The sequence below is a fragment of the Vulpes vulpes genome, chromosome 14, assembly GCF_048418805.1.
Source record: "Vulpes vulpes isolate BD-2025 chromosome 14, VulVul3, whole genome shotgun sequence".
Lineage (NCBI taxonomy): Eukaryota > Metazoa > Chordata > Mammalia > Carnivora > Canidae > Vulpes > Vulpes vulpes.
In genome coordinates this window covers 3,958,439-3,985,090 of record NC_132793.1, presented here as the reverse complement: position 1 = coordinate 3,985,090, position 26,652 = coordinate 3,958,439, and the positions used below count along the sequence as shown (strand labels likewise).

The following is a 26,652-nucleotide window of genomic DNA, read 5'->3' as shown; positions in this document are numbered from 1 at the left end:
CTTGTGAGTTTCCAGGCCAGCTGGCCCCTGCCTCCCTGACCCCCACTTTGCATGTCTGACCTCCGGTCCTGTTTCCTGCTGTCCCCCACTGTCTCTGTCCTCGGGTTCCAGCCTGAAGTCTTGGCCTAAACATAACCTCCCCAGAAAGGCCTTCCTTGACCTCTTCTTGAACCCCCTCCCCTTCACACTATCATCCCAAGAGGCTTTTCTTTTCTTTTCTTTTTTTCTTTTCTTTCTTTTCTTTTCTTTCTTCTCTTCTTTTCCTGCCATTAGCACTGGAGAGGCTGTGTCTGTGGTTTACAACCACGTGGCAGCACAGAACACCAAGTAGGCCCTCACTAAATACTTCTTGAATGCATTAAGCAAAACCAACTTCTCCTTTCCAAGGAAATTCTCCACCAGAATTTCTCTTAAATCATAAAATATCTTTTTTTTTTTTTAAGATTTTACTTATTTATTCATGAGAGACACGGACTGAGAGGCAAAGTCATAGGCAGAGGGAGAAGTAGGCTCTTCAAAGGAACACGATGTGGGGATTCAATCCCCGGACTCTGGGATCACACCCTGAGCCAAAGGCAGACGCTCAACCGCTGAGCCACCCAGGCGTCCTTACACCGGAAAATATCTTCAATGACTTTATTTACTTTAAGTAATGCAAGCTAATTTGGACGTTTTAGATAAGGCTTTTCAAAAAACAACAGGCCAACAATATCTCGGGAGGCAAGACCTACAGACTCAATTATTCTAAATCATTGCGACTTATAGACTGAACATGATGCTTTCATTAACGGTTGTTTGTTAATCCACTTAATAATGAGTAACCTATTGAGGTTGAACGAGAGGTGAGTTAAATAATCCCTGATTCTGTAGGAGTAATTAGTTATACATATATTAATTTGCCTGCTTTCAAGTCAGGCACTATTTAAAAAAAAAAAATCCAAGAGGGGAGGTAGCAGGAGTTTAACAGCCATCCATTCTTTGCAACATTTTCAGAAAGCACATGAAAATGAACCTGAAACAAGCCAACAGCAGGGGCACTCATTAACTTAATACACTTTAATCTTGTGAATAGAAGCTACAGCTTGATTCATGGAATCCAGAGCTACACACTTCCACCTCCAGCCACCTGACAGACACCTCCTCATGGGTGTTCTGGTGGCACCTCCAGTTCCGCACATCCCAATTTGAACGTATTGTGCAATCAGTATGGTCCTCGTCCTGGGCTCCCTGTCTCCATGGAGTGCCACCCCATATGCACAGGCTAGTAGCCTCAGCACCATCAGCCCGGGCCCGCTCCTCGGCCCCCCAAAAGTGTCAAGCTGCCACATCCTGGGGACAGTTTCATAGCAGCCACCCTGATCCCTTCTCAGTCTCTGGGATAACTCCCACTGAGGTCTCTTAACTTGCTTTGCCACCTCCATGCTCCTCTCCATGAAGTCTCCAGTCCTAGGTATGGGACTCAGCTGCGAAAACCAAGATACAGTCATCCCGCCTCAAAGCAAGCAAACCAAAAGACCCCCAAACATTTCATCCTCATCATAGTAACTAATACTGAGGACTAATTGTGTGTGAGCTCCATGCTCCGTGCTCTGCACACGTTACTGCACGAGATCCTCCCACTCAGCCCTCAGTCCAAAACCGAACAGCCCACCAACATCTGGCCCTCCCTGCCTTGCCCACTTCATCCAGGCTTCTCCCTGGCTTTGCCAGGTGCCGTGTCAACGGTCTTTGTGTTCCCAGGACACATGGCAAGCACTGGCTGTTAAAATGTTTTCTCCCTGGCCCAAGTTTGCTTGACTCCTTTTGGTCATATGATTCTCAGCTCAAATATAAGTTTCACAAAGAAGCCTTGTGTGATGGTCCAATGCTGGCATCTCTCCTAGTATCACAGAACACTAGCACTTGTCACCCCTCTGTCATGACTTTTCTTTGTTTCCTGGTCAGCTCCCTCGGTAGAATGTAGGCTCCTCCAGGACAAAGATCATGTTCAATTTGCTCACCAGTGAGCTGCAGGAGTAGCACAGGGCCACATGATGGGGGGCACTCCATAAACAGGAGATGCATGGTTGAGAGAAGAAATGAATGAAATCACAGTTCCTGGTAAACACTCTGGAAATGGTCACTATCACCAATACCCTAGAGCTCCTGTCTCTAATGTTTATCCTTCCCGGTGACCGGCTCTCTCCAAGCACCCAGGTCTGATGGTGTTAGCATCCCTGCTCAAATTTTCCCCCGAGGATCATCAATCCATCACTTTTCTACCTCCTACTACACACCGGGAGCCATGCAGCGGGCTTAAAAAGCATCATCTCAGGTACCCTTAACAGCTACCCCCACGAGGTAGGCCCTCTTCTCCAGGGCTGCATGATGACCCTGGAGGGCACGTTTGCCTTCGTGGGCCCTTCTTCCATAAAGAGATATTTAAAATCATATATTACACAGCATCAGTTGTTTATACCAATTAGATTTGTACAAATATACCCCAGGCTGGTGTCATTATTATACTACGCATTGATATTCTGATTGATAAAGAAATGAAAACATTTTCGTCGGCCCTAGACACTTTTCCCCGAAGTCAGCCCTGCTCTTGGGCCCAGTGGTCAGTTGAGAAAACTGATGCTCTGACGGGGAAGAAAGAGCGGGGCGGAGACCCGAACCCGGGTAAAGAGGGAGTCTGAGTTTAAACTCTTTTTTTTTTTTTAAAGATTTTTATTTATTTATTCATGATTGACATAGAGAGAGAGGCAGAGACACAGGAGGAGGGAGAAGCAGGCTCCATGCAGGGAGCCCGAAGTGGGACTCGATCCCAGGACTCCAGGACTGCGCCCTGAGCTAAAGGTTAAACCGCTGAGCCACCCAGGGATCCCCCCAAGTTTAAACTTATCCCAAGCTGAGACCCCTGGGACCCCCCAGGGGGGGGTTGGGTCCTCCCCGGGGCGGGGAGCCAGGAGCTCGGCGCCGCTACCCTCTGAGCCCCGCCCCTCGCAGGGCCCCGCCCCCGCCCAGGCCCCGCCCCCGCCAGTTCCCGCCAGGCCCCGGGCGCCTGGAGCCACGACTGAGCTGTGCCCCGCCCCTTCCCCAGCTCCAGGCGCGCGGCCGCGGAGGGGGCGGGGCCGCGGGACCGCGCGTGCGCTCGCCCGCCCCCCCGCCGTGCGCATGCGCCCTGCTCGCGCGCGCTCACGGGAAAGGATGGCGGGGGCCGCGCCGGGCGCCATCATGGACGAGGACTACTTCGGGAGCGCGGCCGAATGGGGCGACGAGGCGGACGGTGGCCAGGTGAGGGGGGGCGCCGGGCGCCCCCGACGAGGACTGTTGGTCTCCGTCGCCGGCGGGCCGGCCCCGCCCCCGCCCCCGCCCCCGCCGCGCCCGGCCCCGCGGTCGCCGTGAGTCCAAGCACAGCGTGCCCCGCCCCCTCCCGCCCCGGAGCGCGCCCCCGGGGCCCCCTGCACACCCCAGCGCGGCGGGGGCCGGGCCGGGAGGCTCCTCCCTGGGGTCTGGGCCGCGCAGGTGCCGGCCGCCCTGGGGACCCGAGTGGCCCCGCCGACCACTCCCCGGGGGTCACCCCGCGCCCCGCACCGGCCTTCCGGGGCCCCGACGCGGGGACGGTGCAGTCGCGGAGGAGGACCGAGCTCAGAGCCCCAAGTTTGAACCACCCAAGTCCTTAAGGATCCGAAGCCAGCAGCATCGTTGAGGGGCAAAGTGGAACTCGGGCTTTCCTGCATGTTTGCACACCCACCTTTTCTTTTCAGCGCTTGGGGCCGACCCGGGCCAAGCTGGGGCTCCCCTCGGAGGCCTTGAGGGGCCGGGTGTGGAGGCTGGGGAGGGTCGTCCCTGGCGGGAAAAGCAGACCTGGGGACCCCCGCCCCGCCGCTGTGGCCTGGAAGCTCAACCAGAAGCGGGTGTTCAGGATGCGGCTTCCCAGGTCCCCCCCACCCCAGACCCCAGACCCCAGCGGCTGGCCTGGAGGGGGGCTTGCCGGTTAACGAGCACCCGTGTCGGGTGGAGGAAATGCAGAACCCACGTTCCCATGGGGGCTGTGTTCCTGGAGCCCTAAGGGGCCCTGTGTGGCGGGCCGCTGGGTGGGCGCAGCGCCATGAGGCCTTGGAGGGAACAAGCTTGAAGGCCTGTGATGGCTGCTGACAAGCCTGACTTGTTGAAGAGTTTGGGCAACGACTTGGGTGTTTGGAGGCTGCGAGAGCCTGTGCTGCCTCGTGCCTCCCCCCCCCCCCCCTTAACTCCTTCCACTCGTGAGACTTTTGGGTGTTAATCTGCTCATTTTGTAAATGAGGAAAGTGCGGCAAAAAGAGCCAGTGACCTGCTCAAGGTTGCAGAACTGGCCAAGGAAAGAATGAGGTGTTCCAGCCCAGGTCTTTTTGTCTCCACTCAAGCTGCTGGACGCCCGACGTGTTCCCCACGCGAGCTTTGTGACGGCTTCGAGCATCCTGTTCCCAACGCCCTAGTGCTGGTCACATTGAGCCTTCAAGTCACAGAGTGTTACAACTGAGGCACATGGCAGGGCCATCGAGAGCAGCGCCCTCGTTTCATAACCTGATAGTCCGGCTTAAGGCCCTGGTTTATGCAGCGAGGAATGGCGGGGGGCTAGGGAGTTGAGACTGGAGATGAAAGTCTCGACTTTAATCATGATCGAAATTCACCCCCCACTGACCCTGATAGGTTCTCAGCGATGAGAAGGGTGGACCAGATGTTCACTTCTTAGAGGAGGAAGTCAAGATAGGTGACTGAAGGGGCGACGTGAGCTGGATTTTGAAAGACAGTGGCAGGGCAATTTGGGAGACGCATTCTGTTCACTTGATGCCATGTTACTGGATTTGAGAGGCAGGAAGTTGTGTAAAGAGGCTACAATGATATTAAATCCATGTGGTAGAAGCTAAGAGCCACATTGAAAGGCAAGTAGTTTAGTCTGGCTTCAGCTTGTCAATGGGGACTGGCAAGAGGGGAGACTGGCCAGGTGAACGAGTGAAAGGTTGAGTCGTGCTGGAGCTGGGAGATCTCTGAGGGAGACTGGAAACTTTAAGCAAGAGAGAGATATCAGGTTTGTGGTTTACGAAGACCATTGTGGCATCCGTTGTGGAAGACACTTGAAAGGAAGGAATGAAACTGAGCCGTTAGGGACGTATTGCTACTGCAGGCAATTCACAAAATAAGGAATGGTAAAGATGGAAAGAAGGGCCAGATTGGATGTCTGTGTGGGAGACAGAATTGGTGGGTCTTTCTGATGGGGTGTGGGGATGGGGTGAGGGAGCAGAACTTGAGGATGACTCCTGGCTTTGTGGGTTTGGGGTAACAGGTAGATGATGGAATTCTTTACTAATGAGTTTGGAGAACTAGTGGACATCCGGATGGAAATGAGAGTAGACTGCTGACACTCCGAGCCTGGAGCCCAAGAGAGAGATCCAGGCTAAATTCTAGATTTATGAACAGGGAGGTGGCATTACCCAAGAGAAGATATAGAAGAGAACAGGGCCCAGGGCAGAAGCCCGAGAATACAGACACAAGGATGAGTCTCAGGGTAAAGGCCAGCCTTCCCTCACAGCCTTGCTTAAGGCTCGCCACACAAGTAAGGTGTGAGAGAAGGACGCCCCAGGCTCCAGAGAAGGAATCAGTGTCCAGAGCACTGCCTGCAGAATGTTAGTCTAGACCAGGAGTAGGCAGGCTTTTCTGGAAAGGGCCAGATAGTAAACATGTTAGGCCCTGCAGGTCCCTGTCACAACTGCTTTACTCTCCCATTGCAGGGGGAAGGCAGCCAGAGACCATACGTACAATTTAAAAAAAAAAATTTAATGGGTATGGCTGGGCTCCAATAAAACTTTATTTACAAAAACAGAAGGATGGGGTGGGGGGGAATGGGTGATGGGCACTGAGGGGGACACTTGACGGGATGAGCACTGGGTGTTTTTCTGTATGTTGGTAAATTGAACACCAATAAAAATTAATTTATTAAAAAAAAAAAACAACAAACCAAAAACAGAAGGACTGGATTTGGCCCTGAGCCATGGTTTGCTGTTCCTGGTCCAGGTCTTACCCCATCATGTTAGTCTCATGGAGGTTGGTCTCCTAGTTTGTGAAGTCCTTCGGCAGAAAAAGCCATTATCTTGTCATATGCCTTAGGTTTCCTGGTGACAAGTACAGGGCTCAGTTAGAGTAAGCACTTAAAGCATCTGCTTGTTAGCTGGGATGACAGCATTCACGCTGGACAGACGTTAATGTCATCACATCATCATCCTGCTGTGTTCTTGGATTCAGTGACTTGCCCAAGGTCGTTTCCACCCAGCACAGGGACTAGTATCTAGCCAGGCCTGCTGATTTAAGACAAGTCCGTGATCATCACTTGCTAACAGCATATTGATAGCTTATGCTTTCAGGAGTCACTGCATCAGTCTATGTTGGAGGAAAGCATTAAATGGCACATATGAAATAGTAGTTATGAAAACAATAATAACTAGTATCTGTTGAACTCTTATTAACTGACAGGTACTCTGCTTGGTTCTTCCAGAAATTATAGAGTCCTTACAACAGACAGATGGAGCAGTCACTATTGTTATCTTTACTAGAGGAGGCAATGGCCACGCTGAGAGCCTAGTGTGCCACAGTGGAGGCACGATACAAGCCCACTTGCTATGGTGCTGGATTCCATTTTCTTAGCCACCCATTACTTGCCCAGCCCACTTCATGAGACTTATGAAAGTCACAATGTGTGGGGGACACTTTAGGAAAGGACAGGGTCATACAGATTTAAGGTAAGATTACAGGATACTTCTATTAATGAAAAAATAGCGTGGCTCTTTTTATCCCCAGCAGGAGGATGATTATGGAGAGGGAGAAGATGACGCAGAGGTCCAGCAAGAATGCCTACATAAGTTTTCTACCCGGGATTATATAATGGAGCCCTCCATCTTTAACACTCTGAAGAGGTGTGTGAGAAAAGTCATTGTATTTGGAGGAGGCTGGGGGTAACTTAGGGATAGTTTGTAATGGATCCAGAGGATGGTCTGCAAAAGTGAGAATAATGTGGTTTTGGAATGGGAGGCTTCTAGTGCCCCGCTTCCCTTTAAAAACCTTAATATCCTAGCTATCCTGTCATTGATGGATAGGCATTGATGGATGCCTGTCTATATTCATTTGCGTGCCATAGCTTTTCTGTTACTTTTTCTTTCTTTTTTTTTTTTTTTCTTTTTCCTGTTACTTTTTCTAGGTATTTTCAGGCAGGTGGTTCTCCGGAGAATGTTATCCAGCTCTTATCTGAAAACTACACTGCCGTGGCCCAGACTGTCAACCTGCTGGCTGAGTGGCTCATTCAGACAGGTGCTTTGTGGGTGGCTTGTCACTCCCCCTCCTCCCACCTTTTTAATAGACCTTTGGATCATTATAATTCTGATAAATTGGAAAGGTCTTGTTTGTTTTCCTGGTTTTTAAGACTTCTGTAAGTAGGAACTGAACTTCTTACCCATCTTCGTCTGCTTGATTCTTATCTTTGATTCAATAATTGAGGTTTACAGATAGCCTGCAAATGTGATTCTTATTGAGCTGTTTGCCCTACCCTGTTGTAGAATTATAGGATTATATAGTATATGTTCAATGTGACATTTTTAAGAGATCTCTTATAGCAAGAAGTAATTGATGGATAATTTAGGACTGGGCATGATTATGGCTTTTAGCTAACATGATCAAAGTAGAGCCTGTAAGTCCACTGAGCTGGGTATGGATGACATGATGGAGCGGGCGCTGCCCAGAAGGCAGCAGGTTCATTGCTACCACAGCACTTAGAGACAGTGTGCCTCTCGTGACTGGCATCTGCTCTCTTCCACCCAGTCAGTATGTTTTTCCATCTTCCTGCCTGTTCATGGTGGCAGTTTCTCCTTGTCCTAACTGGGCCTTCCGAGATGCCACTGTCCTTTGCAAGTAGGCAGACATCCTTGTGCGTTCTGCCCTGAGCTCCATTTAGAGTCTTACCCCTGAATATAAATGGTAATAAATAAATGGCAATAAATGGTAATTTTTATGAGAAGTCCCAAATTCCAAGCGGTCAGAAGCAATTCTGTGGTCTCTGGTTCACATGTGGACTCTGGCCCTGTCTGCATTTCCTACAACTTGTTGAGGGTTCGCGTGTTCCCATCTGCCTGTTTTCATTTTCTTTCAGGTGTTGAGCCAGTACAGGTTCAGGAAACTGTGGAAAATCATTTGAAGAGTTTACTGATCAAACATTTCGATCCTCGCAAAGCAGATTCTATTTTTACTGAAGAAGGAGAGGTGAGATGTCTGTCTTCTGTCTCTAATACCGGGTCCTAGGATCTTTTGTTCCCTCCACATGAATAGTGGGAATGTGGGGTGTTGTGCGAGTGATGTAAAGAGTTGGGTCCTAAAATCAGGGTGTGGGACGAGTTGCCTCAAGTCAGAACTGCCCTTTAAATGCTCCGTGTGGTGTAGTCAGCTCTTGCGTGCCGAGAGGTGCACAGCTGGGAAGAGGAATAGCAGACTCACACCTCCCGTTTCCTGCTGACTCTGGAGCGCAGGCTCTGTGAGTGGAGTGCTCTAGTCATCTGGGCGCCCTAGGAAGCAGATGCCAAGATGGGATTCTCTGTGCTGGAGAGGATGGCGGACATGCCTGTGAGAAGACCAGCGGGGCCCAGAGAGTCGTGATGCACATGTGGCCCCTAAGGCAGGATGGAGGCAAGGAAGGTTGGAAATGAAGAGCCTTAGGTGACAGTGCAGTTTTCAGAAAGTTTCTGCAGAGTCGGGGCATCTTCAAGCCACTGAGCCCCATGTCACTGAGCCCTGACATGGGGCTGTCACTGAGCCCCATGTTGCCTGTCACTGAGCCCCATGTCTCCTGGGGCAGGCCTGCCTGAGGAGCCCTGCCGCCCTCATTTGGTGGCTGGGAGTATCCAGTGGGAAGCCTGGCCTTGGCACAAATGGGATGTAGACTCAGAGTTGGCCCTTGGGTCTATCAGTCAACAGGAGGGGAGCCACCCCCCATGGTGATGGACTAAACCACTGTGCTGTCCAATGGCCTTTTTCTCCTGCTGAGGGCCCGCAGCTGATGGAATGGGCATTACTTGTGTGTGTGCCACAGCCCCACTCCACATGCTTGCCTAGATTCTCGCATGTCTCCCAGAAACGCCTTCCAATATGCTCTTGTGTGTGGTAGAGTCTTCCAGAAGCTCTGAGTAGGCCTTCAGGGCTTCGGCACTGCCACTCAGCCACCCGTGTGGCACCACCAACTCTGGGTCAGCTTCCTCTGCTGGGACTCAGGGCTGTAGTTAGATGCTCTCAGGGACTCTTCCAGCTGGAATATCCAGTGATTGTTTATACAATATCATCTTCACTTAAGCTCGAGCTAGGCCTTTTATCTTGCCGTCTGTTTGTTTATTGGCAGACCCCAGCTTGGCTTGAACAAATGATTGCACACACCACGTGGAGAGATCTTTTTTATAAACTGGCTGAAGCCCATCCAGACTGTTTGATGCTTAACTTCACTGTTAAGGTAGGAAGAGTACTAGAGTCACAGAAAAGATAAAAGTGTTGATGAACAAGAGTTATTTTGGGTTGGTTGAGAGGTGGTCTTTCTTCTGCAAGATCATATTTGCTTTTTGGCAAAGGTCTCCATCACTTCACTTAGTCTGAACAATAGGAGAGAAAAGCATAGAAAGCATAGAATATGTATCTGTGGGTTTTTTTTTTATGATTTTATTTTAGGGGCGCCTGGGTGGCCCATTCGGTGAAGCATCTGCCTTTGGCTCAGGTCATGATCCCAGGGTCCTGGGATCAAGCCCCATGTCAGGCGCCCCGCTCAGTGGGGAGCCTGCTTCTCTTTCTCCCTACTGTTTTCCTTGTTCATGCTCTTTCTCTCTCTGTCAAATAAACAAAATCGTCAAAACATTTTTTTAAATTTTAAAAGATTTTATTTTTAAGTAATCTCCACGCCCAGTGTGGGGCTCGAACTTATAACCCCAAAATCAAGAGTCACATGCTCCACTGACTGAGCCAGTCAGGCGCCCCCATATCTGTGTTTTTGGATCAACATGAACTATGTTTTAGAATTTGGCAAGAACATATTTATAGAATTTGTTGTGTGCCGAGAGGAATCTTTAAGATTCCTGGTTTGGGGCGCCTGGCTGGCTCAGTTGGAGCATGCGACTCTTGATCTCAGGGTCATGAGTTCAAGCCCCACATTGGGCACAGAGGTTACTTTAAAAAAAAAAAAAAAAAAAAAAAAGAATGTCTGGTTTGTCTCTTTCATGTGACACATGAAGAAACCAAGATGGGATGGTTAGCCTGGGCCACAGACCGAGTTAGTGGCAAGGCAGGGATCAGAATAAAGGTTTGAGACCTGAGACCAGTGTTTGCTTGTCCCACCTTACCACAAACACTGATGACAAGCCAACTTTCTATGAAATGTGTGGTTACCACCTGTTGACACTTTGTCTGGTTTCTTGTGTTTGTATTGTAGCTTATTTCTGATGCAGGGTACCAAGGGGAGATTACCAGCGTGTCCACAGCCTGCCAGCAGTTGGAAGTGTTTTCTAGAGTACTCCGTACCTCTTTAGCTACGATTTTGGATGGAGGAGAGGAAAACCTGGAAAAAAATCTCCCTGAGTTTGCTGTAAGTTCTTTATCTTGAATGTCTCAGAAAGAAGCTGCTTTAGGTTGTGCATATTCAAACTTGAAATGCTTCTTCCATGTAGATAATATCCAGGTCAGAAGGCCTGTTCCAGCATAATAACTTACATGCAGAAAAGAGTGGGGGTCTGGCTCTTTTTGTCAACACTTGTCATTGCTGCCATCTTGAAACCCCAAACTCTCTCCCCGTGCAATTTTTCAGAAGATGGTGTGCCACGGAGAGCACACGTACCTGTTTGCCCAGGCCATGATGTCTGTGCTGGCCCAAGAAGAGCAAGGCGGCTCTGCCGTGCGCAGGATTGCTCAGGAAGTGCAGCGCTTTGCCCAGGAGAAGTGAGAGGCGGTTTTTTTTTTTTTTTTTTTACTTGCCCTAGTCCTAATGAAGTTCTCTCTGCGAAATTCTCTCTCCACTTCCTTGGCCCTTTCTCCACAACCAGAGACTCTAGGTCCTCCCGTTTTGACAGATAACTTTCTTTTACCTAGTAGAGCTGGGAAAAAAGTCAGGGTAATTTTAAATTAGAGAGCTTGCTTTCTGAAGTTTGGCTTTGATGAGTATTTTGTAAAGTAATTGATTATTGTTCAAGTATTTGTGAACCTATATTTTCATGTATTAGGACTTGTCAATAGCAAATAATAGTAGTTCTGAAACAGTACCCCGTAGTCTAGTTGTTGTGTCATCGTCCATATCATACAGAACAAAATGAGCCCTTTTGAGCATTCTTCTCCACTAATGGAATCTTAATAATACAATAAAAGTGTGTGGCTCCTTTTGGAAAGTCTGCAAGCCGCATCCAGTCACTCTTTCCCAGTTAGCTATACATGCTGTTTTCATGGATCTGTCAGGGTCCCAGCAAATGACAGTAACATGAAAAACAAAGGGACCCAGATAGTCCCAAGTGTTAGGTTTGAAAAAGGAAGGAGAGAGACAGAGGAGGAAGGAGAGGACAGGGCAGGGTGCCACCTTCTTAACAATGGGAAATATGCTTTTTTTCATCAAGGGGTCATGATGCCAGTCAGATCACATTAGCCCTGGGCACCGCTGCCTCCTACCCCAGGGCTTGTCAGGCCCTTGGGGCTATGCTGTCCAAAGGAGCCCTGAATCCGGCCGACATCACAGTCCTGTTCAAGATGTTCACAAGCATGGACCCACCTCCTGTTGAACTCGTAAGTTGCTTTCATTTTGCTAATAAGGCAGGACACCCTCCATGCTGATGAGAAGGGTTTTTCAAAAGACTGTGTTTCTCTGAAGTCACTGAGTACAGATCTGTGTTGCAATGTTTCTGGCCTTCTCCTCTTTCTCATCCCGTCCTCAGCCCTCACACACACTGGGACATCTGCCGGGCTGAGCGCTGGAGGGCGGATGTGAGTGGGCATGCCCTCACTCCTGCCCTAAGAGTATGTGGGCCTTCCTGACATCCCTTCTGTGCATTCCTTTCCCATGATGCTGTGCGTCTCCTCAGATCCGGGTGCCGGCCTTCCTGGACCTGTTCATGCAGTCGCTCTTTAAACCGGGGGCCAGAATCAACCAGGACCACAAGCACAAATACATTCATATCTTGGCCTACGCGGCAAGCGTGGTTGAAACCTGGAAGAAGGTACTCCCCGTTCTGAGAATCCGTGGGCTTTTAGGCAGACAGGGAACCTCCTCTTTCTGGTAGTATTTGGGAATTTTGGCTGCAGGAAGTCATGAGCCCAGCTAGTGTCAAAAATACCCTTTCTAGTGTTCATGCATGCTAAATCTCTCAAGGAAATGTGCATGGGGGTCTGTGTATACTTCTTCAAACTGGAATTGAAAGTGCAGCTAGAGAAACCAAACAGGTCTCGCTCAGCACCAGGCCCAGTCTCGCTGACTGGGGGTGGTGCTAGCTGAGTCCCAGGGATGGGGAGGGTTTGCAGGGAAGGGTGGTCGGTAGCAGATCACCCCCACCCTGCAAGGCTGCACACGCTGTCGGGATTCACAGACATGTGTTTATATGTATGTGCTCAGAACAAGCGTGTGGGCATCAACAAGGACGAACTGAAGTCAACGTCAAAAGCCGTGGAGACCGTGCATAACTTGTGCTGTAACGAGAACAAAGGGGCCTCTGAACTAGTGGCAGAGCTGAGCACACTTTATCAGTGTATCAGGTGAGCCAAAGAAAGCTACTTAATCTTTCTGAGTTATTTTATTAAAAGCCAGAAAAAAAAAATAGGGTCACTTAGGTGGCTCAGTTGGTTAGATGTCTGCCTTCGGCTCAGCTCATGATCCCAGAGTCTGGGACCAGCCCCACATCAGGCTCTCTGCTCAGCGGGGAACCTGCTTTTCCCTCTCCCTCTGCCCCTTGCCCATGCTTATGCTCTCGCTCGCTCTCAAATAAATAGAATGTTTAAGGGAAAAAAAGTTAAAAAAGATACATAACAAAAGCTTCAGAGATACTGAGTTTATGTTTTCTTTCTAAAATGTATATAGAGGGATGCCTGGGTGGTTGAGCGTCTGCCCTAGGCTCAGGGCATGATCCTGCGATCCCGGGATCGAGTCCCGCATTGGGCTCCCCGCAGGGAGCCTGCTTCTCCCTCTGCCCATGTCTCTGCCTCTCTCTGTCTGTGTCTCTCATGAGTAAACAAAACAAAACACCCACATCCAAAATGTATGTAGAGAACTTTAAACTTTCAGCAGCATGAGTAATTTTCAGGCGCTTACCTGCCAGAAATCTGTTCATAAATAAGCCCAAGAAAAAGGAAGAGCAACCAGAATTTCAAAAGCTGCTTTGAAGGAAAGGGTCTCTTTCCAGTACACGTCAGGCCGACAAGGTATTGCTTAGATGGAAATGACTTGTGACCATAGCTGTGGTATGAACACACACGTCCGTTAAGAAAGCTTACAGGCAGGCGATCTTGGGCGTTCCAGTCTCTCCCCTGTTAATTTGCACTCAGGACAAGGAAGGGGCTTGCTAAAAAGGACGTCAGCCAGTCTAGGCTCCCTGAGTGTTCTGCATCGTGATCTTGTCCTTCTAAACCAACGAAGTAGTTTAAGGTAGGCCAGCCACGGAGTCTGGGTTCTTGTACGACACGTGGAGAGGATGCTGGCCTCCTCAGACTGTCTCAGGCAAGCATCTCCCTGGCAGAGCATGTTGGGAGTGACTTGCTGGGATAGGTGGAGCAGCGGTGGCTTTTTAAACCTTCCGAACTGTTTAGTGCGGTGTTTTGTCAGCTTCATGTAAAGGAAGCACTGCGCCTTTACTCTTACATGCAGGTTTCCGGTGGTGGCAATGGGTGTGCTGAAGTGGGTGGACTGGACTGTGTCGGAGCCGAGGTACTTCCAGCTGCAGACCGACCACACCCCCGTGCACCTGGCCTTGCTGGACGAGGTAGGAGGGCCTCGGGGCACGGATGGCGCTGCTCATCTGTCCTGCCAGGACAGCCGTCACCCGCGGCAGGAGCTGCTCGGTACAGGGCTGGTTACTTTCTATCCTCAGTGAGGATGTTCCTTTTAAGAACTAGTTTTGTTGGCTCCATAGACTTCCAACTTTTAGCAAGTGTTTTTCAAAGGCTGAGGAATGGCACAGAAGCTGGAGGGCTGAGTGCTGAGGGCTGCCATCGTCGGCGACCTGTGACCGTGATGGCGGTCCCCCGCACCGCGGTGAGCCCAGAGATCCAGCCGTGCTCAGTGCGGCTCCCTCTGGCATGTTTGTAGATCAGCACCTGCCACCAGCTCCTGCACCCCCAGGTCCTGCAGCTGCTGGTTAAGCTTTTTGAGACTGAGCACTCCCAGCTGGACGTGATGGAGCAGGTGAGCAGGTGGCCCATGGGGTTGTGGAGGCTGGTGGGGAGGACCCGCTGTAACAGGTCTGCCCCCCCCCCCCACAGCTCGAGTTGAAGAAGACCCTGTTGGACAGGATGGTTCACCTGCTGAGTCGAGGTTATGTACTTCCTGTTGTCAGTTACATCCGAAAGTGTCTGGAGAAGCTGGACACTGACATTTCACTCATTCGCTATTTTGTAACCGAGGTCAGCAATACACCATTTGTTTCATGTTTCATACTCTTAACACTAGTGGTGCCTTTTGGCTTAAGTTTAGTTCAGTTTGTACCTAACCCTGAGAACTGTGCTTTCTGATAATCGCGGTGACGGCAGTGATTAGTTTCCCAAGCACCTCCCTGCTGCAGGAGCCATATTCTGTGTTTTACCTACATAACCACCTGGGTGTCTTAGTGTTGGAGACGCGTGTGGTCATGGGGAGGGGGAGGGAGGGTTCTCCAGACTGATTGCCATCTCGTCACATGTTGGCGGGATGCCGCCCGCAGGCTGTGCGGGGAGTGACCTGGTCTTCTCTCCCCCAGGTACTAGATGTCATTGCTCCTCCGTACACGTCTGATTTTGTGCAGCTTTTCCTCCCCATCTTGGAAAATGACAGCATCGCTGGCACCATTAAAACAGAAGGAGAACATGACCCTGTGACAGAATTTATAGGTAGGATTGATGCACATGCCCCTCTGCTACAACCTTAAGCGTCATCAGTCACCTCCTGTTTCTAACCCGTGGCCGATTTTCCTTGTTGTAAAAGCTCACTGCAAGTCCAACTTCATCCTGGTGAACTGAGAGCATCCGTCAGAGCTGACACAGAACATTCCAGAGACCAGCTGTGGGAAAGCCCTCCCAGAAGCTCCTGCTTGAAGAGGCCCCGTCAGCGTCCTGGGACTTGGGCTCTGGTGGGAGGAGGGGCTGTGGGTAGTGCCGCTAGTGCAGCTACCATGTGTCCATCTCCTCGGAGTCAGGGCTGCCCTGCACCCTGTGGCCATGTCCTCCCCCCACCTCCATCCCCCAGCACAGGATCTGGGTCCCCCACACACACACAGAGGCGGGGAGCTCAGAACCTGAGACTTGTAGGTGAACCACCTTCCAAGGTGACTTTTCTTACAAGAGCCCGGTTGGTGATATTTTATTGTCATTGTTTTAATTTTCCAAGAATAAATTTAAAAACCTTTCTGCTGGATTGGCAGGTGTTGATGCTGGTGGTGGTTTTCTCGTGTGTAAATGAGGCACACCCAGGCTCTACTCCTGTGGGGAGTCACGTGTTTTATTCATCACTTGGGCAATCTCAAATGGCCATCCTCTCCCTCCGCCCCCACCACTGATTCCAAGGTGACAGAGGAACTGGTGATAAGTCTGCCCTTTTTTTTACCACATTAGACACCACACCTGCCAAATAGAAAACACCAAATCATGCACCGAAGAGACCAGAGGTCACATCATTAATGCCTTGCAGATCGCACCTCCGCCAGGCAAACGGTTTGCCGCAGTCATGGTGGCAGGGGGAGCCGCTGGCACCCGGGTCTCAGCCATCCCGTTTCAGACTCTCCCTCAGGAGCGCCCTTCCAGCCAGCGCCACAGTGGTCTGCGTGGTGACAGGTGCGGTGCCGTGACCAGCCGGATGCCAACCCCTCGTCCCTTCAGACCGTGGCAGGACCAAACCAGTGCCCGTAGCGATGGGACCCCCTCTGACTGTGGTTCACGATATCATTTCCTAAAATGTTCTTCTGGGGGCCTGGGCCTTAGACGATGGGGTCCCCAAACGTACAGTACTCCTCGACGGCAAGGTTGTAACTGGCACCCTTCCCGTCTTTATAGGTGCTGGTCACTATCCTCATCCAGCCGCGCTCACCCTGTGGGCAGGGGGACCACACGTTAGCCTCCGTGGGTCCCATAGACCCACAGCTCCGCGAGCACGCCACCCTTTGCCCCCTCGCCACAGTCCAGGCGCCACGCCTCTCCACCGCCCCTGCCCTTGCGCGGGACCCCTCCTCAGAAATACCTGCCATGAAATATTTCTACTTGATTAATGTTTAACGAGTGGGGTGCGTGGCCCTGTGAGCCAAAAGCAAATGAATGCAACTAGAATGTTGACTCTTCAGGCTCGTTGACTTAACTACTTATTAATATCCCCGGTTTCTAGTCCTTTCATCAAAAATATTGACATTTCATCACTTCAACATTAATCACTCTCCTGCACTTCGGAGTAATGAATTTCTGTGTCTTACACTGTTAATGGTTAATACTGAGTCTTAGAAATGGAAATTTTGGCAGTTAATTTATCTCCCTTGGATTTTTGACCCAACCCAAAAGTATTTTTGAAAAAACTCCGTACTATCACTTAGAAGAGTGGAAACTACGGCAGCAGAAAGGACAAGATGGTTGTAAAGCAACAGTGGAGCTGTACTGAAAGTTCCAGAACAGTGCTTCACAACCTGGGCGGGGCCCCCAGGAGGCACCTGGCAATGTCTGGAGACACTGGTAGGGCCGCACGGGGGTCAGGGAGGGGCCGGCGATGCCACTAAACCCGCTACAATGTATGGGACAGTGACAGCCGCCATCCCCGCTGGGAGGGCCCGACCCCTGCCGGAAGCCCCCCTGCTGGGGGCCGCAGTTGGCAGCCGGGAGCCAGGACAGACCTGGGGGCGAGGGGGCTACGTGCAAACATCTTACCCACGGTTCTCCCCACGAATTCCGGACGATCCAGTACTCGGTGCCGTCGCTGACACCCCAGCCCACCACAGAGATGACGTGGTTTATGTAGGCCTGCTCCTGGTACTCCGCGTGGATGCCTCCCGTGTAGTTGACCATCTTCTCCGTCGCCATGATTCCGCAGCTGCGCGCAAGCCGTGGAAGGATTAGCACCTGCGCGGGAAGGGCTCACCGCGGCCGTCGGGCCCGACTCAGACCGTGCGGGGAGGGCTCTGCGGGGGCCTCTGTCCTTCACTGCGCGCGTGTGCGTGTGTGTGCGCGTGTGCGCGTGTGCGTGTGTGCGCGTGTGCGTGTGCTGTGCGTGCGCACGCCCTTCACCCTCACTAGCGTCCTGACTGCCAGCTCTACGGAGGACAACGCTCGCGCAGCCCTGACGGTGAAGCCGGCCCGGGACGGGGGCCACAGGGCCCGGGCTGGCAGCGGCCCCGGCCTGCTCACCTGATGGGGCCGTTGGCGTAGATCTCGGCCATCATCTTCTCCCGGCCGGAGAGGGAGCCATAGTCGCCGACTCTCCAGAGCGTGTAGTTCTGGATGGCGTGGCACTCCTTGAACTCGGTACACGTTCCGCACTGGTTGAACTTGTTGCACTCTGGGGGCGGCAGGCGAGGTCAGCGTGAGGCCGCCTCCCTAACCCGCGGACAGAGCAGCCCGTCCACACCCGCTGTCCGCTCGGCCAGCGCGGCTGATGCGCAGGCACTCGGAGGTTAGCCTCCTCTCTTCCTCCGGAGGCCAAGGAAGGGTCTTTTCACAAAACTCCGTAGCGGAAGAGTGTAACTGAATTACTAGCTTTTAGTAAGATCATTGTATTGCTAGTGGACAGGTCGGTAGGTTAGGAAAAAAATAAGCATTTTCTTTCTTTTTTTTTTTTTTGCTTAGGGAGGTATCGAGAATTAGGGTACAAAAGAGGAGGCTCTTAGGTCTGTAAGACCACATGGGCCCCTGCATCCTTCCCAGGCCCTGGCCATCTCCCGTCCTGCCTCTTGACCGCTCTCGTGTTACCCACTTGTTCTAATTTCCCATCTGTCCAGATTCCCCCCCAGGACATCAGACTCCTTGAGGACCGAGTAGCTGGTTTCATTTGTCCCCAACACGCCAAATGCCCCGTGCCCAATACATACAGCTGGACAGGGATGGTCTGCGGCCACACTGGCTACCTCGGAGACAAGACTGTAGGGCAAACAGTCGGGTCGGCTCAGCTGTGCCGGGCCCTGCCGCCCTTGGGAGGTTCGGGGACCTGGCCGAGGCCGGGGCGACAAGCGCAGGGCGAGGCGCGGCCCCAGGGACCACCAACCCCAATCTCCAGAGCCTTCTCAGCCTCGCCAGCCCTCTCCCTGGTTCTCTGCCCCCCGCTGTGTTTACCCAACAGGACTCACCCAACCAGTCTGGGGGAATTTTCTGGCTGTGCAGCGTGGCTCGGGAGGCCAGGCAGGGGCACCCCGTGGGTGTGCGATGGCGCCCAGAGCATGCTCGGGCACCGAGGGCACAGGGGCTGCTGCAGCTCACCCTTTATGAGGGAGAGGGTGTGGGCGGAAGAGCAGCCACAGTGGCTCCCCACTCCTGTGGCCTGTCTCCAATGGCCCCGGGGGCGCCCCGGCTCCCTGCTCTGGCCACGAGGGACTCAGACGCGAACAGGTGACCTAATGCTGCCAATTACGGGTTTGGGGTTTGCACTTCCATGCCTTTGGTTCCCCAGGGGAGCAGCCCAGAGGGACGGTGCCAACCCCGGGTTGGACGGCAGGCTGGCTCTGCTGGTGGCCGCAGGCCCCTCCGCTCCGGCTGCGCCCACACGCACAGGTCCAGGTGGGGGGAGCAGGCCGTGCTCCAGCCGGGCCCGCGCGCGTCCGTTGAGGGCTGCGACCCACCTGCCGGCCTGCTCCCCTCACCACTCGGGAACATCTAGGCCTGCCTCGGCAAGGCCCCACCTTCCAGAGGCCCCGGGAAACCACCCAAAGGCCAACAGGCCAGAACCCAAACTAGGCCAGTCCTGGTCCCGGGGCACGAGGCTGGAGACGGCCTCCCATCTTTTCTGTAGGTCTTCCCCACGACCACCTGCCTGCTCCCCGAGCCCCACCAGCTTCAGGGGTGGGGGGCTCCCACCTCCATGCCCCCTATACACCCCGGCCTCAGGGCAGAAGTGGGGGGTCACCCGGGCTCCGGGTGGCTCTGTCCCCGGGAGGAGGGCGCTGGGGGTGGGCAGGGGCCTACCCTGGTCCTTAGCCTGGTAGTTGTTGCAGGTCTCGTCCGGGATGCCGTGCTCGTGGGCGTAGCTCCACACCGGCAGGTCGTTGCCGCCCTCGCAGGAGCCCGCGTTGGCGCAGTCGAGGACGTGCTGCACGGACAGCAGGGTGGAGGGCCAGGCCCCCTTCCTCTTGATGTTGATCCTGTCTGCAAGGGCAGCACCCACACCTGGTCAGCACGCACCCCCCACTCCCCCCACTGCCCGGCCCCTCCAGGCACAGACCATCTGTCCACGCTGCCCGGCTGCGGGGGCTCCGGAAGCACCTGCTGGAGGGCTGGCAGGACAAGAACTGGGGCCGGCCCCGAGGACGAAGCCTGGAACGGGACAGTCGTGCCCCCCAGGGTGCCCTCCCCCTTGTCCCCGGTGTCATCACCCGGGCCTGTGTGCTCCGTGCTGCTCCACTTGCGCTCCTCTGACCAGCCTGGGCCTTCTGGAGCTCACCGCCAATCACGGGCAATGGCCCCCCCAGCCCGCCACCCCTTCCTCATTGTTTCCTGGGGCCTGGCCACTCCTGCCCCTTGGCTGGCTGCAGGTGGCTGCCCTGCCCTGTCCTCGGGCCCCTGGCCGGTCCGCACACTCCAGGGCACCTGCTCACCACTCCCCGGGGCTCCCCGGGCCCTAGTCCCTGCGCCCAAACACCGTGGGGGACACACAGGAGGTGCTCACGATCAGCCGCCTGAGCGCGTGGGCCACCGTCCCTAACTGCAGCCTGGCCCTGGCCGCTGAGCCCCGGGAGGTCACTTCCCGACGCAGGTTCTCCATCCTCACGCTTCCTACAACGCTTCGCCTCCATGGGTCCGGGTTTCCTTAGGCGCCGCGGCTGCGCAGGGGGATCCCCACTCCGGGGAGATGCCTGCTGACGCGGGGACCCGAGGCCCCACTGCCCGCTCGCTCCCGGCCCGTGGGGACCCCGTCACCAGGGCCCCAGCCCCGCCTGCCACTCCCAAACTTCACTGGAAAACTCAAAGGCAGCTCCCTCATCTCTCTGCGCCCCAACCCACCTCCTGGGACAATAGGGGCGTGACCCCGCCCCCTCCCCAAGGCCGTGGTGGACCTGCCTTTCCTGAAACAGCAGCAAGGAGCGCGGGGCCGCGCCCCCACAGAAGGACGGTGTGGGAAGGGCGGTGTGGGCTGCCCAGTGCGGCTCCCCCCTTTCTGCCTTCGGCCCAGCGCAGCCTCGCTCGCGTGCCCTCCCGTCCCCTCTGGCGAAGCTGCCAACGTGGCCACCTGCTTCCCCAGCCTAGGCCCCTCCGTGGAGGCAGCGGGCGGCCTGGCCACTCCACGGTGGAGGTGCCTCCTGCCCTGGGCCCAGGGCGCCCCCCCCTGCAGCCACCGCCGGGTGCTGCCCCCCAGGCCTGAAGCCCCCGCACGGGCGTGAGCAGCCTCCAGGCAGAGGCCCGGGGCCAGCAGGGGGTGGGAGGGGGCAGATGAAGGCAAAGCCGGGACCGATGCTCGGAGGCTCCGCTGGGGGGACAAGAGGCTGTAAAGCAGATGGCGGGGGGCCCGGGCGCCGGCAGCCCGGAGCGTGGGGGGCGGGGTGGGACAGCCCCCTGAGGGCAGATGGCCCAGTGGGCACGGGCTCTCGCGGCGGCCGGAGGTGGCACAGCTCGGGGGCCCCTGCTCGCCCAGCGCGCACCTGCCTGGGGGCGGGGCCCAGGGACAGGAAGGGGTCCAGGAGCGCGGGTTGGTGGCCGCCGGGCCACGGAAGTCCCCTGGGCGCTTCTACTTTCTCCGTGAAAGAGGAAGCCTGGCTCTGCCGCCGGGGAGAACGGTAGCGGTTGGAGGAGAAGAGGAGCCGCAGTCATCTGCCCAGGAGAGGGGCCACCCCGGACGCGTGCAGGGGTGACCACCTGCCCATGGAACCCCGGCCGGGGCCCAAGGACGGACGCGTCCCTCCCCCACCCCACGAGGCCCTCTTTGGGCTCCGCAGGGGCCCTCTCCTCCGCCCTGACCCTGGGCCTCGAGGCCCACTCGGCCGGGACCTCCCCAGGGGCTCTCCTCTCACACCTCAACACGGGGCCTCAGCCTATCTGCCCCTTCCTCCTCTTCCCCTAAGGGTCCGGAGTTACGCTCCAGCCCCAGGGGTCTCCTCGCCCATCTCCAAAGCGAGCCAGGGCAGGGCCACCAGGGAGGCCCCAGCAGACGCCCTAGCAGACGCCCCAGCTACAGCTGCCAGCCCTGGCGTCCCCCCCCCTCCACCCCTCATCCTAGAGACAGCCCAGCGGAGGTCCTGGGCCCAGGTCCAGCCCCCTGGGGGGCCCTCCCCGCGCCTGAGTCTCCTGACCTCCTTGCCCTGGACCTCAGTTCCCACATCTGCAAAATGGGAACAGTCACGGGGCAGCTCGGAAGCCTCGATGGAGCCACCCTGCTCTTAATCCACTTACTATGAGGCCACAGGCCATGCCAGGCCTGCCCCGGGAGCTACCCACCAGGGAGGGGGCGGTGGTCCTCTGCCCTCCCGGGGCCAGACTCCCACCCTCCCACCCGGAGAGTCCCGTCTGCAGTGGAATTCGGGTGCCCTGCAGGCGGCTGGACCCCTGGGCGGCCACTGGGGTTGGCCGAGCCCCTCCCACGCCCTGCCAGGAGGCCAAGGCAGGGCGACATCTCCCCACCCCCGCCCCTCACCCTCCCCTCGCTGTGGCCAGAGGGGAAAACCAGCCAGTCTCAATATCCCAGGCCCAGGACCGGCCTGCAGCTCAAATATTAACTGTGGCTGAAAAGCAGTTTCACTTCCCTGTCCCCAGCCCTGGCAGGGGGTTGGGCGAGTTGGCCCTTCTGGTTTGACCCCAAGTGGCTGGGGCCACAGGCTTCGGCCCCGGGCAGGCCCTCCCGGGTCGGTGAGGAGCGGCGGTGGGCACGCGTCCGCCGTCCCCCGCCAGCCAGCGAGGCCCAGACGCCTCCCCCTGCGCACCGGCCCGGGCACAGGGTCACGGGCCGCCCGGGGGCGTCGGTCAGGCCTCGGTGGCCGCGTCAGGGGGGCCGTGGGCGGCGGCCTACCCGCCATGGCGCTGGTGCTGCCGTGGGCCCAGCAGGAGCCGCAGTACTGGGGGATGTGCTGGTTCCTGGTGGCGCTGGCGTAGTTGACTCCGTTCACGTTGCGCCAGTCCCAGCTCTTGGGCAGGTCCGACGGGGACAGGTACTCATGAGGCCGGGGGTACGTCCTGGAAGAGACCGGCCGACAGGGTCAGTGCCCACTGCCCTCCCCCAAGTGAGAGCGGTGGTGAGCCCCTCCGTCAGCAGGGGACCCCTTGGTCACCAGGGGAGCCCCTCTGTCACCAGGGGACCCCTCCATCACCAGGGGAGCCCCTCTGTCACCAGGGGACCCCTCCATCACCAGGGGAGCCCCTCCATCACCAGGGGAGCCCCTCCGTCAGCAGGGGACCCCTCCGTCAGCAGGGGAGCCCCTCCGTCAGCAGGGGACCCCTCCATCAGCAGGGGACCCCTCCGTCACCAAGTGACCCCTCTGCCAGCAGGGGAGCCCACCCCCCAGGATGAGGGACGCAGGAAGCAGCAGGCCCCAGGCCTGGGCGAGGTCGCAGGGAGCCGCGGCCAAGCGCACTGCGGGCTCTGCCCCGGGAGGTCAGGGAGGCCCCGCGTGGCCGAGCCGAGAGCGCCCACCTGCGCCCCAGCCCCGCCAGCTGGTCCGCCCGCAGGGGCCGCCGGCAGCCCCGGGCCCGCAGGAGGGAGGCCGCGGCCGGCGCGCCCGCCAGCAGCCCGAGCAGCAGCAGCCGCAGCAGCGGCCCGGACGGCGCCATGGCTCCGGCCTCGCCTGCCCCGACCCGCCCCGCCCCGCCGGGCCTTAAGGTGGCCGCGCCCTGACCCACCCCGGGGCGGGCCGCACCCCCGCCCCGCCCCGCCCCGCCGCCGGCCGCCCGGCGAGCACCTGCCGCCGCCCCAGCCCCCCAGCCCCACCTGCCTCCGGAGCGGGAGGGGCCCGGCTAGCCTGGGCCCGGCGGGAGAACTCCCCTGGCTCCGGATCCTAAGGACGCCGACTGGCCCCGATGCCGGGAAGGCGCTCCCGCGGCCCCGACGGCTCAGGCAGAAAGGGGAGGCCGAAGCAGAAGTGGGTCCCCCGGCCTGGGTTTAGGACTGACTTAAGGGTGTCCCCCTCCTGCCCTCGGAGGCCCAGGCCCGCGCCCAGCTGGCAATCCCCAAGGAAGATGCCCGTGGGCTTCCTGCAGCTCCCGCGAGCCCCCTGGGGGGCCCTGCGGTGGCCCTGGGGTCCCAGCCGCGCCGGGAGGCCTGTCCGGGGGTGCCGTCGGGGCCCGGGCCCTGATCACCAGTCCAGAAGCTGAGCCCCGTGAAGCATGGCCAGGGCCACGAGCAGGCCCGGGCCTTACCCACGATGTGTCCTTTATCTTCCCGAACCGGCTCCTGTAACCCTCAGTCCCAGACAGTTCATCGTGGGGGTGGGCTGGGCGCCGCCCGATCCTGCAGGGCAGCACTCACGCTGGAGCGGGGGTGGGGGGGCCGCCAGCTTTGCCCCAGCGGGTGCCCAGGGCCTGGCCTCAGAGCCCTCTGCCCCGCTCTGGGGTGAAGCCCCTGGGCCAGACTTCCCGTTCCACCTCAGGTCAGCTACGTGACTCAGGTCACCCACATGGGGAAGAAAGCCGGTGCACTGTCCCTCTCACGTCGCCAGGTGTGTGTGGGGGGGCATCTTACTAAAAGGTGGACTTCTGGTACCCACTAAGGAAAAAGCTAAGAGCTCATCATCGCTTGGGAACAGCCAGAGAGGTCACAGCATTGTGAGTGACACATACTGTTGGGGGGCCTCGTGCACCCACAGATTGTCAGGGCCCAGAAGGTGCAAAGGCCAACCACGGGTTTCCCAACAAGGGACGAGGAGGGCTCACTCAGGCTTCCCCTCGGTGGCTGGGCCGTGAGGTCCGGGGCTTCATTCTTAATATTGGGTGAAAATGTGCTGACTTACAAGTTTTTCTACTGTAGGGGCCGAGGGCAGGTCACCCCGAGATGGCCACTTGGCATGAAGGTGATTCCTAGCTGCAGGCTCGAGAGAAATTCCAGCCCCTCCCGCACCTCCACACAAGCACCTAAACTGGGAGCCTTTCCCAGGACGGGGGTTACTCGCAGAGACAGTGGCCCCTTGATCCGAGTGGCCCCTCCATGGGGGACAGACGTCTACTTACGGAGCCCTGCCCTCCGTGGCGCCCCGTGAACTGCGTTCCTCCGCTCTCGGGCCCAGACCCCGTCCCCGACGCTGTCCCTGTCGTTCGGGATGTCCCAGTCGCCTCATTTTCACTGACCATCTTGGGAATTTCTGTCTGTGTGGATTCCCCGTCTAGGAAATTAAGTTTGATCCTCTTCTGTTACTCTGCGTCAGGTCATTCTATTCTCACTCCAGCCGGGACAGTCTTTGAGGGGGGGACAAGAGTCCTTGCTCCCTGACACCACTTACACAACCACTGGGAGAACGGGCTGCTCTGAAGACGCCCTGGGTGTAGACCCTGTGCTCAGATCCCCAAGCCAGTGTGGACGGGGACCCGCACGAGGCCTTCATTTTCATTTTACTCCAGGTCCTGCAAATTCTTTGCAGGGCCTGACTGATCGTGAGACCTCTCTGGGCCAGGGTCAGACAGAGGGGTTGTCTCTAGAGGTCCCCTGACTCACTGCCAGCATGAGATGTGGGTCCCATCCCCTCGCCCCAAGCACCCAGCGGGTGTCTGAGAATTGCACTCAGTCCTGACATCGCCTGGCAGCAGCTGGCACAAGGTAAGGGCTCGGCCCTACGAGGCTGCCCCGCATCAGAGGCCAGTCGTGAGCTCCAGGCTGTAACTTGTGCTTCTGACCCATCGACTCCAGACAGGAGGTTCTGAAGGCCCCTTCCTTACCCTCAATTAGTTTGCAGAGCGTCACACAGAACTCAGGAAACACATTTACCAGCGTATTACAGGATAAGAATCAACAGCCAGATGAAGAGATAGAGCAAGGAATGTGGAAGGGTGTGGAGTTTGAGGCTCTCTCTCCAGGCGCCTCCCTCCCCTCCCAGGGGAGTTCGGGAGAAGGGACTAGAAATTGCAACCGACTAGTCACAAGATGGACCTGGGGGCTACCAGCCCCTGCCTTGGGGTGGGGTCCACGGTGGCCTCTATTAACATAACAAGACACCTAGGGGCACCTGGGGGTCTCAGCTGGCTGAGTGTCTGATCTCAGCTCAAGTCTCCATCTCGAGGTCTTGAGTTCAAGCTTTGCCTTGGGCTCCATGCTGGGCGTGGAGCCTTCTTTTAAAAAAAATAAAAACATTAAAAAATATAAGTAAGTAAGTAAATAAATAAATAAATAAATACCCACCTTTATTGTCCTTTACCGCTTTCAAAATTCCAAAGGTTTAGGGACTTGTGAGCCAGAAACTGCAGACGAAGACCAGATACTGCGTTCATCGGCCCCACCAAGTGTGTCTCTCCCATAAATCCCAGCACTGCACGCTGCAGGTCAGAAGCAGGTGCCGGGAGGGCCGGGGATGTTCAGGTCCCCAGGCTGCAACAGAGCTGACCCTGCGCTCACCGGGATCCTCCTGACAGGGAAGCAACTCCCACTCAGACGAGGATGGAAAGCGCAGCCAGGGATGGGGAGGGAGTTGGACATTTATTTTTTTTTTTAAGGTTTTTATTTATTTATCCATGAGAGACCCAGAGAGAGGGGCAGAGACACAGGCAGAGGGAGAAGCAGGCTCCCTACTGGGAGGACTCGATCCCGGGACCCCGGGGTCACGCCCTGGGCCGAAGGCAGATGCTCACCTGCCGTGCCACCAGGCGCCCATTTAACACCATAATTTCAAGGCGCCGAGGAGGAAGTGAGGTTCCCCCGCCCGCGGGCCCGGGCTCTCCCTCCCTGCGGCCGGGACCAGGGCCGTGGTCTCGGAGTGGAGCAGGCCGGCCTCGGGGCTCCGGGCTCCGCCGAGGGCCCAGCGCCGGCGGCCCTGGAAGGTTCCCCGGGGCCCAGTGGGAGGACACGCCGGGGAACTGCCCAGCCCGGTGCCCGCGGAGCCCACCCAGCACCTGCCGCCCTCCCATCCCTCCCCCCCCGGCCCCCACATTTGGAGGAAAAGCACTGGTTTCTGTGCGTGGCCTGGGCTCGGGGGTTTCTGTGCGTGACCTCCGCTCGGGGGCCCCCAGACCACAGCCTGGGCCCGCCCCTGCCCCTCAGCTCCTCGGCCACTGGCAGAGTCTGAAGCTGCATCTAACAGACACTGGGGGGCTCAGGGCTCTCCAGAGTCCACCACGGGGTTCTGACCCCGGGACTGACCTTGTGCCCGA

The 26,652-nt window shown here is 56.4% G+C and overlaps 2 protein-coding genes across 6 annotated transcripts; one reads left to right on the top strand and one right to left on the bottom strand.

Annotated features, from left to right (window-relative positions):
* The first annotated feature begins 3,123 nt into the window (after positions 1-3,123).
* On the top strand, positions 3,124-15,610 carry NELFCD (negative elongation factor complex member C/D). Of its 5 annotated transcripts, none has more exons than XR_011996840.1 (15): positions 3,124-3,276; positions 6,817-6,932; positions 7,214-7,323; positions 8,159-8,268; positions 9,395-9,502; positions 10,469-10,621; positions 10,841-10,971; positions 11,637-11,802; positions 12,099-12,233; positions 12,626-12,765; positions 13,871-13,985; positions 14,312-14,407; positions 14,485-14,536; positions 14,958-15,087; positions 15,182-15,610. XR_011996840.1 is itself a non-coding variant. In XM_072735494.1 (15 exons), the coding sequence occupies exons 1-15, from the start codon at positions 3,157-3,159 to the stop codon at positions 15,214-15,216; spliced, it is 1,806 nt and encodes a 601-aa protein (XP_072591595.1). In that variant the 5' UTR covers positions 3,125-3,156; the 3' UTR covers positions 15,217-15,610. The 5 variants fall into 5 exon arrangements, 3 of the variants coding, with proteins under 3 accessions (XP_072591595.1, XP_072591596.1, XP_072591597.1); XM_072735494.1 differs by having other exon boundaries at positions 3,125-3,276; positions 14,485-14,625; XM_072735495.1 differs by having other exon boundaries at positions 3,158-3,276; positions 6,820-6,932; positions 14,485-14,625.
* A 63-nt stretch (positions 15,611-15,673) lies between these two features.
* CTSZ (cathepsin Z) lies at positions 15,674-23,171 on the bottom strand. Its single transcript, XM_072735497.1, has 6 exons — positions 22,997-23,171; positions 22,376-22,539; positions 19,345-19,524; positions 17,578-17,728; positions 17,101-17,263; positions 15,674-16,280 (listed from the first exon to the last, which is right to left on the bottom strand). Exons 1-6 carry the CDS (start codon positions 23,131-23,133, stop codon positions 16,170-16,172), a joined length of 906 nt encoding a protein of 301 aa, XP_072591598.1. The 5' UTR covers positions 23,134-23,171; the 3' UTR covers positions 15,674-16,169.
* Positions 23,172-26,652: the final 3,481 nt, after the last annotated feature.

Excerpts from the sequence above, each read along its gene's own strand:
- CTSZ (XM_072735497.1), bottom strand. The coding sequence starts at position 23,133 with ATGGCGCCGTCCGGGCCGCTGCTGCGGCTGCTGCTGCTCGGGCTGCTG. Across the intron at positions 17,264-17,577 it reads TACGCCAACGGCCCCATCAG|CTGCGGAATCATGGCGACGG; the intron begins GTGAGCAGGCCG and ends GCTTGCGCGCAG. Across the intron at positions 16,281-17,100 it reads ATTCGTGGGGAGAACCGTGG|GGTGAGCGCGGCTGGATGAG; the intron begins GTAAGATGTTTG and ends CCCTGCCCACAG.
- NELFCD (XM_072735494.1), top strand. The coding sequence starts at position 3,157 with ATGCGCCCTGCTCGCGCGCGCTCACGGGAAAGGATGGCGGGGGCCGCG. Across the intron at positions 11,803-12,098 it reads ACCCACCTCCTGTTGAACTC|ATCCGGGTGCCGGCCTTCCT; the intron begins GTAAGTTGCTTT and ends GCGTCTCCTCAG. Across the intron at positions 14,626-14,957 it reads TTCGCTATTTTGTAACCGAG|GTACTAGATGTCATTGCTCC; the intron begins GTCAGCAATACA and ends TCTCTCCCCCAG.